Source organism: Ambystoma mexicanum, chromosome 8 (genome assembly GCF_040938575.1).
Source record: "Ambystoma mexicanum isolate Mex_15411 chromosome 8, UKY_AmexF1_1, whole genome shotgun sequence".
Classification (NCBI taxonomy): Eukaryota; Metazoa; Chordata; class Amphibia; order Caudata; family Ambystomatidae; genus Ambystoma; species Ambystoma mexicanum.
The window spans coordinates 33,692,575-33,709,710 of record NC_090929.1 but is presented as its reverse complement, the minus strand read 5'-3'; the positions used below and the strand labels follow the sequence as shown (position 1 = coordinate 33,709,710).

The 17,136-nt window shown below is 46.7% G+C and overlaps 1 protein-coding gene across 4 annotated transcripts in view; it reads right to left on the bottom strand.

Moving 5' to 3' along the window:
- MIGA2 (mitoguardin 2) overlaps nucleotides 1-17,136 on the bottom strand; it is a 288,693-nt gene that overhangs the window by 190,126 nt on the left and 81,431 nt on the right. For all 4 annotated transcript variants that reach the window (XM_069609212.1, XM_069609215.1, XM_069609214.1 and 1 more), the window contains exon 5: nucleotides 1,414-1,522. In XM_069609212.1, the coding sequence (XP_069465313.1) occupies nucleotides 1,414-1,522 (109 nt within the window). The remainder of the gene's footprint in view (nucleotides 1-1,413; nucleotides 1,523-17,136) is intronic.

Genomic DNA, 17,136 nt, shown 5'->3' with positions numbered 1-17,136 from the left:
CCTCGCTCCCCCTCCGATGGGGCCTTCAAGCTCGAACGGGGTCTCTCCAGGAGCTTCGCCGGGTGCTCGGCCTTCCTCTTACCCGAGCCAGAGCGTTGGCTCGTGGTTGATGGCGCCGGGGAGGATGCGCCCTGCCTGGCGCCCGTAGAGCCCGACCGTTCGGCGCTCCCGGTGCCAGCGGACTCGCGGTGCTTGGCCTTCTGTTGGACCCCAGTCGCCGGGGCGCCCTCAAAGGTCTTAGAAGACCGCTCGGACTTCTTCTTCTTCTCGCCTGACGGGCTCTTCCCTTCCAGCCAGTTGGCGAGACATTGATGGCGGTCCTTCATGGTCCGCTCAGACATATTGCCGCAAAACGCACAGTCCTTCTCCACGTGCGTCTTGTCCTCATGTAGGCAGTAAAGACAAAGGGAGTGTTCGTCCTCCTTAAAGACATTCTGAAGCTGGCATCCAGGGCAGACCCTGAACAGCTTTCCGGGCGTCGAGCTTCCCTTCTCCTGGGCCATGTCCGAGAAACTTCTGGAGTCCTCCAAAAGCGTGGCTCGACGAAACCTTCACCCTTGAGGGGCGTAGACGAATCCGACATGGGTCCCCGTTGATCGGATGAAGAAACGGTGGAGCTTGAGGCTCTTTTGACCGAAAAAAAGAGAATTTTTTTGAGAAAAAACATGAAAAATAGCACTAACGCTCGAGAGCAATAGCACGAGGATCCCAACACTTGAACATGCTGTAAAAATCTGAAGATGGCTGCCAGAGGGGGGGCTTAGGTAGAGGGCAGTCATTGGCTGTGGTCAGTATGACGCAGAGATCAGTGATTGGTTACTACTACGAAAGACAGATCAGAAACGAAACTGATACTGATTTTTTCTTTACCGAGGATTCCCAGCCTGACGACGGGGAATATTCATGAGCATGTGAATCCATGCCAGACCCCATGCTGGAGAACAGAAGAGTAGACATTACTAAACATTGTGATTGAAAGTACTACAGCTAATTTCAAGGTCAATGTGTGAGCTAGAGGGCAGACGCTGCAAAATAATACAGAAAAGGATAAAAGGATTTACAAAATAATGCTAATAAAAACAAACAATTCCTTTACAATGCACAACACATGCTAAAAGGTACGGTACAGCTCCAGCAAGAGGGGACAGCAGGTGGAATGGGGGTGGTCGGGTAGACAGATGGGAAAGGAAGCTGGAGTAAAGACATGCCGTCACAGACGTTGAAGGAAGACTTTGGAAAGTTAACCTGCTTGGTGCAATTCCGGCAGGCAGCGATCGCCAGTGCCACTTTCCGTCACAGGTGGTAAAAGCTGAGATTAACAGAAAGTAAATTGCCCACCTCCCTCCACCCTCAAACTAAGGGAGGACCTCGCTGGGCAGGTTCTGAGGTTCACAATGCACAGGGGCCCTGTACCTTGCACATACAGGCTCTCAGCACTGCATTCACCAGCGGCTCCCGATTCTTCCAGCACCTGAGTCTCCCAGGAGGTGGCAGTCAGCCCGGATGTGTTCACAGCCGCAATCTGTCCAACAGAAGACTGAGAGGTTACTTGGTGGAAATGATGTGCCAGTGATGAAGACGGATACTCAAGACCAGAAACTACATCACGAATTGAAACAAGAGTGAGACATCCAGCTTAAGAGGCAAAGACTGGAGCAGTTTAGCTTAACTGCAGCAATATTTGAGGGGTCAGAAATGCAAGACTGACAAAGATATCGTTTTCTCACACAATTTGCCATTTTATTAAATAAAAAAGGGGTGAGACAAACGCCTATTTTTCCCTAACCTAATAGGAAGGTCCCTGCCTAACACTCGCTGGTGGTGCTAGGAGCCTTCTCTGCTTCTGCCAGCTCCGTTTGACTGCCGGCTCCAAGCAGTCCCTCAGAGGAGCTCTTGCAGCTCTGTGTAATATCTGGTGCGACTTCAGAACTGGAGCAGTTCACGGAGTATCAAGAGCTTGTCTCCCACATGGCGTAGCTTGCCTCAGAACTGCCTCGCGCTGTGCATTTTCTGCATGGCCCCGGTGCCCGAGCATCGACAGCATCTCCCGCACAGCAACCCCTGCTGCTGCCGCAACTGCACCATCAGCCTCTCTCTACCTCTGCACCTAAAGCCCTTTCATATATTCAAAAGTCCCGCTCAGGTGCTTTCTGCCATAACAACTAGACCACTCATTCTGCTTCATCACCTCTAAAGCCCTCTTCTTCGTACTAGTACCATAAGCATTATGGGACTTGAAGTCCTTAATGTTCTTGTTTGTTTCAGGATCAGTTAACTTAAGCTGATTTGTTAACCGAGAGTGTTCAGATTTATATGAGGTTGTTAAAGGAATTTAATGGTTTACCTTTGATTTAGACCTCGATATAAAGGTAGAAACATGACAATGAGAAGTTGTAAGATTAACTTCCTGAATTCCCAATGTTCCACTTTCATACTGAGAGTTTTCATGTTCTGTATTTTGGGTAGTTCTGGGAAAGTGAACCCTACATTGACAGCATGCCATTAAATATTTAGGTATTCGGGAAATCTCGAATTCAGGAGGAGGATGAATACCGTGCCTCTCCTAGCGGAGTAACCACTTCCCCCTGACAGCTGTCTCATCTCAGGTGATCCTCCCTCATGTTACCACCCCAAGGGTTAGGATCTGGTAGCGGCTGCCTTACCCTGGCCACATTTATTTTTGCATTTTTAAAGCGCTCACACAGCCGGGGACACCGAGGCGCTGCTACAGGAATATGTCTTAGTTGCATATTTATAACAAGCTTAATACCCAGAGGTTTCTAAGCGCGGACCCGGAGATCGAGCCTGTGTTGCTTTGTGTTGTCTTGTTTCCAAGGCAAGCACATTGCCGCTGAGCTATCCTCCCGGGACAATTTGGAGGAGACTTTAGGTTGGGGTTTAGTGATGACTCCTGTTGGGATGGAAATGAGCCTTTCCCACCCCCCCTTAGGCACTTCCAAGTTAGGCGGAGCCCATATGAGGCAATAAATCTTACAAAGGGGGAATAGCCCCCACCCACAGGGCATATATAAAAGCCCCATTGCGCATAGAAGTAGGCGAATAGCGCTAGACATGCCCCTGCTCCGCGACTCCATTTTGTATTAGGCCAAGACATGTTGATGGCCTGCGACGCACGCTTCCTGAGTTCACTAAGAGATGCCCAGCCCGACATTGGCACACCAAGCACGCTCCGCACGAAGTCCATTTCCCTCCTGTCCTTTCAGTGTTGCATATATATAGAATCACTTCCAAGAATGCGCCCTGCGAAGAGCGTGAGAGAGTACCAGGCTCCAGCGCGGTGTCCATCCATCTCCACTAAACTGCCATTGGGCCAGTGACCCCCACCCCGCTAGGTCAGAGCCGGCCACCCTTCATTGACCCAACCCCCTACCTTTTAACAGAGATAAGCATCCGACCCCCAGGTGCTGACCTCCCTAAGGCACCCACCTCAGATCTAAAGTTCGCTCAGCTGTATATCTCTCCAATGGCAATATGCGTCTCCTGTAACATGAGGTACCGGGAAGTGTAAATCATAGATTAAAACCCAGGGGGGAGAGCTTGGGTGCGGGAACTGCAGTATCAACGAAGCCCTGAATGTAGGTGTCAGTGTGACTATTTTATCCTCCCCTCTTCATAGCACCCCTTTCCTGTGTCGCCCAGGAGCCTGCCATAATGAATAATTTCTTGTTTAGTTTAGCTAAGAAACATTGTAGTTTATGCATACCCTGGCCTTCACTACGAAGATGAGCCCAGCTGACCCACGTGGAGCCAAATCGACGAGGAAGAACCAGCCAATTAGCACCTGGCATCCCCTATGGAGCAGGCCCATGCATATGTTCGCACCAACCAGCCATGTGGATTTCTACTGTATATAACGATGTCACTGATGACACTTTGGGCCTTCTTAATGTGCTACCCATGTAATTTTTGGCAGAGCACTCTCGGGCAGCACAGTTCTTTACTGGCACTTGTTTACTGTATGAGTAAAACCTTGCTATCCTTGCAACCTATCTCTTGGCTTTATTCCCTAGCGGATGTCACCCGATGGTCGTGGGGGCGACTTGTCCTATATTTTTTAATTATTTTTCTTTTTTGTTTGGTTCGGTTTGTTTGTTGGTTAGTTCAGTTAAAACCCTGGTTGGAATATGGCTTTGGATACATTCTGGCTTATGATGGAGACTAATAGCCACCCGGCCCTTTCCCCCTCCATCGATGACACCTCCTTGAGAGACTCCACATTATCTCACCAGAATTTTGGCTTTCTATCGTTAAACGTTAAAGGTTTGAACTCCCCAGTAAAACGAAAGTAAATTTTGCAATGCCTGAAAAACTGTGATTCTTCTGCAGGAGACCCACCTCCTCCCTTCGGATTTCATTTGCCTCTGGAGCAAAGACTTCCCTCTGAAATTTTTGACCTCCAGCAGAACAAAGATGGGGGAACAGCGATCCATTAGCAAAAGACATCTCCTTTAAGGAGCTGGACAGCATACAAGACCCTGGAGGTCGATACATTGGAGTGAAAGGTACGTTATCAGGGAAGATGTACTCCCTAATCTCGATTCATGCCTGTAATAAGGGTCAGGACAAATTCTTCAGTGATTTAGAGGATATAATTCTCCTTACTGGAGGGCCAAGTCATCATTGGGGTAGACTTCTATGGAGTGCCGGACCCCTTGATGGACAAAACGCATGACCCCTCAACTAGAGACTTCAAGATTGCCTTGAGCATCCTCATTTCTTCAGGACCCTGGGGGTGGTGGACATATGGAGAGTGTTGCACCCGGGGGAATGAGACTACACTTCTCTCACGTCCACCGCTTCTCCTCCTGTATAGACCTCATTTTAGCATTCCCCCCAACTGATGCCATTTACTGACAAGGTGTCTACTGACCCTAGGATTCTCTCTGGCCATGCACCAGTCCTATTGCAGGTTAGAATGTGGGACCCAGGTACCACCCCAGACCGCAATGGCGACTGTATGACCTAATCTTAAACGATATGGCTCTTTGGGATGGGTTAGCTAAAGCAATACAGAACTATTTCCGGGAGAATCCAACTGAACTTACGTCCCCAGCCACAACATGGGACGCCATGAAGGCAGTGATTCTGGGAGTCTTAATAGCCCACCCTGCGGCCTATCATAGGGGGGAAAAACAGGCCTGGGCTCAACTAGAACAAGAAATCCAGGTGATTGAAGCGAAACATAAGAAAGGGTAGTCCCCTAAACTCCATCAATACTTCTGCATTGCCGGGAAAAAATTAGAGGCCCTCTACGCTGAGGAAACTGCTCACTCCCTCTCAATTGCGAAGCAAGGGTACTACGTCAAGAGCAATAAGGGCAACCAATTCCCGGCAAGAAAATTAGCCCAATCTAAAAAATGCAATGCGATTATAGGCCTAAAAGACCGGCATGGGGTAACACAATATGGAGAATAGGCTATCCTACAGCTGGCAAAATCCAATTTAATAGAAACAATGGCAGCTCCAGCCTGGTCCCCCAGGACCAAAATAGTTTTATTTAAGAGGCTGCTTTGCCACACCCCTCTTGGGAAGACAAAGAAGCCTTAGAAGCCTTGATTCAGCAAGAATAAGTGGATGCAGTGATTAAATCCCTGGAATCTACAGCCCTGGGCCAGATGGGTTTTCAACTACATTTTATAAACTCTTTAGAAGCCAGCTGCGGTCCCCATTAACAACTCCTTTCAATTCCGTCAGAGACGTGGGAAACATCAGCCCCTTGATGAAGACCTTCACTACTATTCGATTGTTAAGACCTGGTAAAGATCCTAAGGAATGTACCTCCTACAGGCCAATCTTCTTGTTAAACATTGATACAAACATCCACTCTAAAGTGCTGGCAAACTGCTTGGCTCCACTTCTCCCAGCTTTAATTGATGCTGACCAAACCCGCTTTGTATCATGGAGAAAGAAGGGGATAACATTAGGCGAGCCCTGAGCCGGATAGAAGCAACAATTGGGGATCACAGTAAATTGGCCCTTCTAGCACTAGATGCCAAGAAGGCATTTGACAAGGTAGACTGGACCTTCCTGTATCTAGCCCTAGAGGTATTCCAATTTGGGCCGGCTTCCGCAAAAATGCTTGCGGCCAACTTAGGTATCCCCAAACACTCTATTCCAGGTAATCATGAACAAACATCCCCTGTGCCCCTCGCGTGTGGGACTCGACAAGGAGGCCCTCTTTCCCCTCTCGTTTGCCCCAATCATGGAGCCCTTGGCTCAATGCATAGGCAGAAATCAAGAAATTAAGGGGGGGATCATGGTCGGGGACTCGCAACATAAGGTACCCCTCTATGCTGATGACATTTTACTTTCAAAAACCGACATGCAGCCTTCCCTTCAAGCAGCCCTTCAAGAGCTTCGGTCCTTTGGCTTAGTGGCAGATTTTGAGATAAACTATGGGAAATATTTGGCTTAAGGCGTAGGGCTGTCGTCACAAGAGATTGCATCTTTCCAAACCCTCTGTCCAATCCGTTGGGATGCCAAATCTATTGGATGCCTGGTGGTTCGAATCATGGCCTCACCTTAAGACTTATTTGCAGCTAATTCCCCCCACCCCTCTTTAAGACCTTAGAAACAGATCTGGAGAAATGGGTGTCTCAGGAGAGCTCCTTCATAGGCAGCATTACTGTGGTTAAAATTAATCTACTTCCTCGCCTCCTTTACTTCTGCTCATCCCTCGTGGTGGAAATCCCGAAAAAACGTACTGGACCGCCTCCCACAAAAAACGCTGGGATTCATTTGGCGGGGCAAGGCGGCCAGGATTCATAAGAAGGTGAGGATTTGGGGGGGGTTGGGGTTCCAGATCTACACAGATATATGGTGGCAGCACAGATCTCACATCTCTTAACATGGGTGTCCCCTATTTCTCTACCAAATTGGGTCGAAATTGAACAATCTAGACTCCCTCTCCCTCATTGTTTTCTGCCTTTTGTCCCCCATACAATACAAAAACAGATGCAAAACCTGCTCTCCTCTTCAAAGCTCACTCTTAAATCATGGGATGAGGCCCTGAAGGAAAAAGGGATCACTAGAGGCATGGGCCCACTCTCCCCCATCTTCCATAATCCAACCTTTTCTCCTGGTATGCAACTAGAAGCATTTAAGAGCAGGAAGCAAGGAGGTCTTCTGACGTTAGTCCAACTGTTTGACGGAGACCATCCACATACGTTCGAGGACTGTAAAGAGGTATTTCAACTCTTGGAGGTGGATAGATTCTCCTATGTACAGCTACGGCACTGGATTACCCATCCAGGAGACAAGACTAGGAGCTACACATGCGCTGAGCCCACTTGAGCTAACCATTATGGAAGGCCCGCAACTTGTGGGGGGGTCTCTAAAGTATATAAACTCCTGCGGGCGGACATGTTAGACGGTCGCCCAGTTTACGCGAGTCATTGGGAGATGGACTTAGGTCATCCATTGGAGGACAGATCCTGGCTGGACGTCTGGACCAGAAACCACTCCTCCAGATGTGTGACCAACAACAAATGTGCCTTGAAACGTGTATAGAATCCATCACACACACCAAACTTCAGATGAGCCCTGAAACTCTTCTTCTACGGGCCCCACTGGATGAGATACCCCCTAAATCTGTGGACGGGGACTGGGCAAAACTAATTACACAGTTATTGCTGGCCGCACGCATCACTATTGCTCGCCACTGGGAATCACTGTCTCTGGTGGATTAAAGTATGGGAAATTCTGGTCGCAGAAAAAAGTTACTGCGGCAAAAGATACACTCCACTAGTTTCTGAATATGTGGGCACCAGTGTTGGAATGTGATCAAATGTTCCCTGCTTTAACATTCAAACCCATCTTGGCAAGACTGTTTGTGGGTTTGCCGATACTGGGTAATGATAATTCGGAGGGAAGTATACATGAGAGTAACGGGGGGCTTTACCCGCCCATCCGATAAGGAGCTAGATGTTCTAGTTGTACTGAATAAGTCTGTGTAATGACCGTGATGTACACAATGTTTCTATGTGTACAACCGTTTAATAAAAACAGTTAAAAATAAATGCAACAAAACGAGGTAAAAAGGGTTCCCAATGCCAGAGTAAAAGACAATTTATAAAGACCCCTATGCATAAAGATGGATGTATTTTGGACTAGTTTCTTATCACTTAGTCTTGAAACATTTTGACTTGCCCCTGGTCTGACCATAGTTTTATCTCCTTCTTTCTGGACCTGCCTGGTAAACTTGCCAGACAGAATACCAATTCACGAGTTGAAATGACTAAAGAATTTCCATAAGATCACGCCTGTTGCTTTTAGTGAACTAGCCCTGTCTATTCTAGCTAATCTAGGACATTCTGATAGCACAGTTACCCTTACTGATCAATATAATGGGATCATCTCTTCCATTGTGAACACACTTGCCCCCCCACCCGACCCCCTTCCGTTAAGCTTGTAAAAACTGAAACCCTGGGCAAATGTTGATTCTCTGAGGAAATTCTAGGTCTCAGAAATTTGAAGAGACAAAAAGATCAGGCATGGCAGAACAATACCACAGCCAATAATCTTGCTCTATACTGCAAGGCTGCGGCTGACTACAAGACTGCCATTGTGGCTGCGAAACAGGATTTGTATGAAGGTCATATTAAAACGGTGCTCCCAAAGAGAACTCTTTACTATGACCGATGGTTCTCAGATATTCAGCAGGGTCTTAGTGATAAATGTAACTCTCATCGCGATATGATGCAACGTTGCGTTCCTCCCCTTCTATGTCCATTACCAAACCTAGTGCTGTTTCTTATACCCAGCTTTCGGCCTCCATTACTCCTCTTTTTAACTTTAATGAGAAGAGAGGCTGATCTCTCTAATATGGTTTCACATCTTAAGCCTTCTTCTTGTCCCGATGATATTTGTCCTCCCTCTAAAATCAAGGAATCATTTGAACGCTTGGTTACCTTTGTTACGCAATTGGGTAATTCCTCTTTCGCTACCACTACTGTTCTAGCCTCGCTGAAAAATGTTTGGCTCCCCCCTGTGATCAAAAACGTTACACATGATCCCACTTCCGTAGGCAACTATCGCCTGATTACTAATGTGACCTTTCTGTTAAATAATCTGGACAGGTTTGCATATACCCAGATTCAACAACACATTGAAGAATATCACTTTTTGGGTTCCCATCAATCTGGCTTTCGGGCCTTTCATGGCACTGCGATGGCCTTGTTGTAGAATCAGGTCAGGTTGCTCTGCTGATGCTCCTGGGCCTCTCTGAGACGTTCGATCTTGTGGACCACTGCTGCTGCTGAAGAGGCTGGGGTTCATTGAGAACTGCTCCAGTAGCGCTCTACACTGGCTGGCCGCTTTTTTGGGCCCTAGATTTGCCTGTGTTGCTTCCATTGGTTTTAAGTCCCGCAGGGAGCCTGCCTCTCCCCTACCCTTTTTAATTTATATACTCTTCCTTTTTTCCCCCATCTCCTCCATAGTCTTGCGTAGAATATACAAATTACGCCGCTAATACTCAGCTATTGATTAAATTAAGCGGTGACTATGAGAGGGACCTAAAAAAAAAATATTAAAAAAAAAAATCACATTTATCTTTGCTAAAATAGAAGCATGGATGATTAATAGCTCCCTGGCACTTAATGGGAACAAAACCAAGCTTATGCTCATAGGTACCACTCAGCACCTTCTGACGCTGAATCCCAGATATGCCGCGTTCGACATTGCTGGCTCCTCCATCAAAACCGGTCCCAGGGTTAAGACCCTAGGCATTAATCTTGATTCCTCACTAAATATGAGGAAACATACTAGCCAGGTAAAAGGCATTTTGTGCCTATACTAGGTGACTTATTAGGCAAATTAAACCTTTTTGGTCTGAATCCAATACCGTTTCCCGTGATGTTGCCCAGTCAACTCTAAGACTATGGTAACAGCCTGTTGGCAGGTACCTCTAAGGCCAACTTGGTCATACTCCAAGTTTCACAAACTAACGCGGTTCGAGCTGGCTGTGGCCTCTCTAGAAGACATTACGTCACAGAGGCACGTATATCCCTTCATTGGCTTCCCATTAAACATTGTATCAGCTATAAAGTCTTGCTCCTCACCCACAAGTGCCTCACTGATAAAGCACCATTCTATCTCAAGGATCGAATTACGTGTTTCTGTATTTGCCGCTCACTTCGTTCTAGCAACTCGAACAGACTCGAGTTACCTAGATACAAGCTGACTCGCTTTGGTGGTACCAGCTTTGACTACATAGCCCCTCGCCTGTGGAACCTACTCCCGCATCTTGTCGTCTTTGTTCCGAAGTACTTTCCTGTAAGAGATCTCTTAAAATGTTCCTTTTTAATTCTAATGATTAGGTACTTTGTTTTCCCTCTGGTGTTCTCCTGGCTTTGACGCACCTCTGTCTTGCTGCGCAATGAGGCCTTTGGGCGAGTTGAGCCTTATAAAAGTTATTATTTTTTTTTTTTATTTAATTTGATATGGTTAAAAATTTCAACCTTTCAAATTCAGAGTATCACAAATTTGCCACACTTTAAACATTAGACTATACAAGGCAAAACAAAAATACAACTATATGTCTATCAGCTTATCTTAAAATAGATATATTACCTCCATAAACATAAGAAGGCATAATAATTTCATTACATTCTATTGCAATTTCACAAAAGGATTTCTCAGCATTCTTTTTAAAATTAAGAGATCATTGTAATTAAAAATTTAAAAGTTATACAACACTAACAATGAGAGTATAGAAAAAGTTTCCCACTCACTCAGGAGAATCAGTCCTAAACCCCAATAGTCCAGCAAAAATGATGGGGGACTCACAAAGTGGGGGAAGGAAAATCAACCTAACTGTGGAAAAAGAAGGTGAATGTCAACCAAAATTGTGTTAGGACTAAGAGCTTGAGCTGGAAATGATCGACGACCCGTTGGTATGACTTCTTAAAGGCCACACACGTGGAAGTGGTAAAATTGTCTATATGCAGCAAAGGATTATGTTGCACAACTATTGGGTTTTCACGGAAATGAATGATCTACATCTAATGGACAACTGCTCCTATGCCTGTGTAGAGGCACATTTTCATGAATGCCCTCTGGTGGCTAAGCATCGGGAGGAAGCCGGGGAGCGATTCCATTTAGTGTCGTGCCGTCAAACTCTATCCCATGACAATAGTGTTCAACAATGTGTCAAATACCTACAGCTCACTAGGGGAGAGGCGGTGGGGAAGACTCTGATTTTACAAAGCTAGAAGTGTTGGTAATCCTTGAACCGGACAGAACGCATGCGGATCCTTGCACAGGGGGAAATGATCAATTTGAAGATCTTGAACCATGGAGAAGCTTTTGTTTGGATCTGGAGCTACTGATTTATGGGCTCTGGGGTTTATTTTACTCCTTATTCTCAACAGAGAGGTACCCTGGTGCTGGCCTCTCTCCTGTGCTAGTAATCTATTGCACGTGCCGTGCTGATCGGAGACCAAGAACAATCGGTCAGCAGAATCAGTTTGCTACTCTCAAAAGAAGTTGCACTTGAGCAGAATAGAGGACTGGGAACTTCGCCCAGTCTTATCGTTAAGATAAATATCTTGTTCCAGTGGGATTGGGGATATGAGGGGGGCGGGGGGAATGTGCATTTGTTGGTAGAGGTTAGTGGTACTATTTGATGCCACTTTTCCCGCTCTGTCATACTACGAGTTTGGCCCTGGAAGGGGTGGGGGGTATTTGCCTCCAGCTTCATACAGAGGTAAATCTGCCGAAATCCCCTTGGAGTCATATGGACTCCAAATTAACAGGGATTTACACAGCCACTACCACTTGTAATCCGGCGGTAAATCTGGCAGACCAAGGGGCGTTAACAGTAATTCTGGCAGATTTACCGCCAGAATAACCCCGAAACTCGGAATGATTCACAAAGTGCCTTAAGAGACTCTCAGACCCCTTTATATGTAAAAGTAGAAATACAGAGCTACGGGGAGGCATGAAAAACCTAGAAAAGGGCCAAAGCACCAGGGCAGAGCAACACATGATATAAGTGAGCATCACCAAGCTACAATCAACAGCGCTACAAGGTCTGTAGCAGCACTACAAGGTCTGTACATGCTGAATGCAGCTGCAATGGACAGCATGAAATACGGCAAAGCGCCAAGGCAGAGTAACACATGATATACGTGACCATCACCAAGCTCCAATCAGCAGCACTACAAGGTCTATACATGCTGAAGGCAGCTGCAATGGACAGCATCTAAACATCAAAGAGATTAAGTCCAAAGCAATGGTCTTACAGGAAAAGAACAGACATGAACCAAGAAATACCAGTTAAAGATAAATGGAGAGACCCTTGAACACACAAATTAGATCTAGCGTCTGGAAACATAGCCAAAGCCATGAATTGCCTACAAGAAAAGGCCTACAGAACACAATGCTATAATGTCCAAACTCCAAGGTATGGATCGACATTCCCCACCCCCTTCCACTGAAACTTCACATTAAGCTATTTTACTATGCGATCAAAGCTTTACTACTAAACAGTCACGTCTGGTGCCCAAAATATACTAGTGACTACACAAAAAGGGGCATAGTCAAACAGAACGCATGTACCTACTGTTCTGAAAGTGTGTGCCTCTGGTCTTCACTTCTCCAATGGGAGGAGCCCTTTCCCATGAGGCTAGGGAGGTGTGGCAGCTACCCAATAGAACCCCTACGGGTGGTTTAATGCGGAAAGGACTCCCCCTCTGGGGATACAGACGAACATCTGGGTACAACCCGCTGAACGTCACACCCCACATTCCTTATCCCCCCCGTCTCCCTGCCCCCAATTCAAACCACTACACCAAGAGTAGACCAATGCATTTCTGTAGTACCTGGGGTACAGCCAAGACAGAAAATACTAGGATGAAGAAGAGGACAGAAAACATGAGGATTACGTCAAATGGCCTTGGCTGATGGCAGTAAGGAAGTTGGGCTTGGACCCGGGTATTTGAAGTGGGTACAACTGATATACAGCAGACCACTAGCTTGAGTTAAAACAGGGGCGGTCGTATCGGAGGGTACCGAGTAGAGGTACCAGACAGGGATGCCCATGGTCCCTGATGCTGTTTATTTTAGCACTCGAACCCCTGGCAGCGTATTTGAGGCAACAATACGGAGAGGTTGGGATCAGTACCAAGGGAGGACAACACCTGATATCACTGTATGCAGATGATAGGTTGTTGTATTTGAAATATCCTGCGGAGAACTTACAATATATACTGGATGTTATGGAGTGGTAAGCAATGCTGTCTAGCATTACGGTTAACCCCAACAGATCCAGCATATTCCGCCTAGGTAGATATGTTGGCATATCACAAAATGAACTGCCAGTATTATAGATACCTGAGACGTTTAGATATCTGGGTATAGATGTATACCACAATGTCGAAGTGGAACACACAACACTGAGAAAGCGGTGACTAAAATCGGTCACAGCATGCTATTCTGGGCTAGGTTTCCTTTGACCATGATGGGTAGAGTGGTATTATTGAAGATGGTAGTACTGCCCAGGCTATTACACTACTTTGCAAACATTCCGTATACGATACCTAACGGTTCTTCACCAGGGTGCATAGTATATGCAGGGGGTTCATCTGGCATAATACTAGGAATATAATAGCTCTGCGGAAATTACAAAACCCATATGAACAAGGGGGCATCAGGCTGCCTAACTTTGAAGTATATTACTTGGCTAACCAACTCCAATACGTGGAAAGGTGGCTGTGGGAAGACCCTGCACCGGAGGCCACATTGTTGAGAGCAGAGTGTATGCCTTATTTTTTTGAATGAAGGGATATGGTTGCGGAAAGTGCCAAAAGGAAAAGGGACCAGACTGCGCGATTTGGGAGGAAGTATGGCAGAGAGCCTGTCGAGTAACGGGGAATCCACTTCTGTGCTCCCCACAGATGCCGCTAGTAGCATTAGATGGGATGGATGAACAGATGAGGACGACTATTAGAGGGCAGTGGGAATTGGCAGGCATATCGACCCCAGGAGATGGGAAAGCGATGGAGTTTAACACACAGAGAGGACACCGGGCTACATCAAGGGCAATATATTACATATGCCAGACTAATTAAAATGATAAAAATTGCATCGTCGGAGGCAGAGTTGGTCCGGCAGCCAAATGCAGCCATAGAAACATTTTACGATATGTCGGATGGAGGCCACGAGGTCTTCTAGATATACAAACTGGTGATGTCCAAAGTTGGGAAAGAGGCGATACAGACGAGACGAGATTGGGAAGAAGAGGCTGGGGAACTGATGGGTGATGGGCTATGGATCAGGGTACAAGGTTATCATAAGAAAGTATTGAGGAATGTAAGGTTGCAACAGATCCAGCTATACGTCCCCAACAGGGCATACATGACCCTGAGGAAGATAGCCAAGTTTAAAGATGATGGAATACAGACATGCCTGAAATACGGGGAGGAAGATGCAGGTATGGTGCATATGTTTTGGGCATGCCCAGAAGTAAGGAGATTCTGGAAGGAGGTAGCTCACCGCTTGACGGTGAAAGGGATAAGTTTGGATGTAGATTCCCTGGGGGCGTGTGTGGTAGGGGGGTTCCCCAAGCCGCGTAAACTTAAACATGTAAGCAAAATCAAAGATCTGGCATACATATTGACTAAACGCAGGATAGCGATGGGCTGGAAAGCGAGTAATAGACCGAAGGTGGAAGTATGGTGGCGGGATCTCCAGAGATGGACAGATGCTGAAACGGTAGTGTGGGCAGAAGCAGTGAACGGGGGGGGGAGAAGACGAAGTGGAGGCGCTAACAGCTTGGAAACATCTAGTTGCCACACTGTTTGGGCCAGGACAGGCGAGCTCTGAGGAAGACAGCCCCTCGGAAGGAGAGGGAGGTGGGAAGCTGTTGGGGAGAATTCTCGTTTATGGCTAATTTCCCTCACCTAGCGAGTCCCCCAGCAGCTTTGCTGGACTTCTGGAGTTTATTTTTTTTTCCACTTGGTAAGAGTGTGAGCTTTTCCCCCACTCTTACCTGTGTTTTGCCATGTGTATTTCTCTGGTTTTGTGATTGTGAACTCTGAAGTACACCACTTCAGTAGCCCCCTTCTTTTGTGTGTCACACAGCACCTTCAGTGCCGTGGCACAGGGTTGTCTTTGAGACCTCCCCCCCTCCCCCCGCGACTCCATTTCTGAGGCTGATTACAGTCCCCCAGAAAAGGGTAAAGTTGCCATTAACTTTACTTAGTCAATCTACCACAGATCCAGTACACCCCATCTTCCATGGAATACTGGAAAGGGTTAATTTGTATCCTTTTTTATCTGTACCTCCTAGAGTATTGTTTTGCTCTTTTAACATTTAGACTTGGCTGGTGGCAGTGGCATCTACCCTAACTTTTCTACCGCAATTTTATTAGATAAACGTGATCTTGTTCTTGGCTATTATATTAGCCTCGAACATAAACCCGCTTGACCAAATTGTTTTTCTTTTGGCTCCGTTTGGGTTTATTCATCATTTCTCTTTGTTAAAGTCCTTCTTGTGTTTTACTTTGCGCAGCAAACTAGGTTCACCGTCTTTTGGTGGGCTTCTGCTCAGAAGCCCTCCACCAGGCTCCTGTGTGTCTAGGTGGGCTGAATGTGAGGGAGGGGTGTAGTCACCCCCTGCACAGGGTATCCTAAGAAACCCAAGTCGCACTTTGCCATGATTGGCTGAGGTGGTTGTCCAGGCTGGACAACCCCCCTGCTGTGTGATTGACAGCCAGGCTGTGTGAATGGGGGTTTTGCGCATAAAAGGCAGATCTCTTGGGCTAGAAGTCAGAGATTCGCCACTGGAACTACAAGGAACCGAAGAGAAGCGGAGAGAACGACAGCTGCTGCAACTATCCCGTCCCAGGGAAGCCCTGCTGCAGTCCTACCCTTCAACGACTAAGAGAAGATCCAGTACGGAGTATTCTTCCCTTGAGCTTGTGGGGGATAACCAGCTCATCTTCCACAGCCAGAGGACCCTCTTCCTTGGTCGAAATCGCTGCACAGAGCTGTAGTGGTCCGGATAGCCATTTGAAGAGCCTCTCCTCTTTTTAAGAAGCGCACCTTTTATTCGTTGTCACTGCTGCCGGCTTCATCCCTGTGTGGTGCAGACCCCTTTCAGACGTCCTCCTTCACAACGAAGCTCCAGGAATCGTGGGTCTCCGGGAAACCAATAGGAACAACTGCCAGGGCACCAGCTGCACCATTGGAATAAGGTACTGTGTTCTGCTTGAGGAAACTGGGTGAACCCCTTTTCTTCATCTCCAAGGCTTGCCCTTGTCTTCCCTCCCTCTTATAACTTTTGCTTCCGAACATTGACAATATCGAAGTACTTTTGGCTACGTTGAATCGTGAACTATCTGACTGTGTGATCTTCGACAACAGGCCCCCGGTGTCTCTTGACCCTGGCTCCGGCCCTTTGACTTTTGAACTCCTGTCTCTGAGTGTTTCTTGATTCTGCCTGACTAACCAAAATATTGCCTGTGATTTTTGCCTCTAACTCCCTCTGGGTATCTCAGGTGCTAAGTGTGTTTTTGCCCCGGTAACATTTCATGTCACGGATACACGTTTATTTAGTAGACCGAACTGTCAAAAAGTGATGGCAATTGTGTTCGCGGTAACATGTTTTGTGCCCCACACCGGTTCATTCAAACAGAGGGTAATTACCTTGAGACTTTCATGTACAAAGTGAATTGGTTAGTTGTAGTATATTTAACGTGTGGGTTTTGTTTACGTTTAATAGAAGTGTTGTGTTTATAACGAATGGTTTTAAAATAAATGTATTTATATTTTTCTAACTGAAACCTTGAGTCAGTGTTTGCTTGAGTCACAGAAATTGTGGTCCCTTTGTGTAATCTCTGCTACTGCTCATATACTCTTGAGATAAGCCTGGCTGCTCTGCCACTGCTACCACTCTGACATAGCGGTACAGGCTTGTACCAAAGGTAAAACTTGTATTGCCACCTGTAGTCTTAATTGTGTGTAGTGGTCCCTAAGGGCACTGCACAGGATTCTGCCTAACAGAGGCCCGTGGAAGAGGTTGAGGCTCACTAAAGAGTGAAGTAGGCTTGGGGTGAGGGTAGTTGGGGAGGGAGAAAATTACATAAACCGAACATGTGAATTGAAATGTATCCT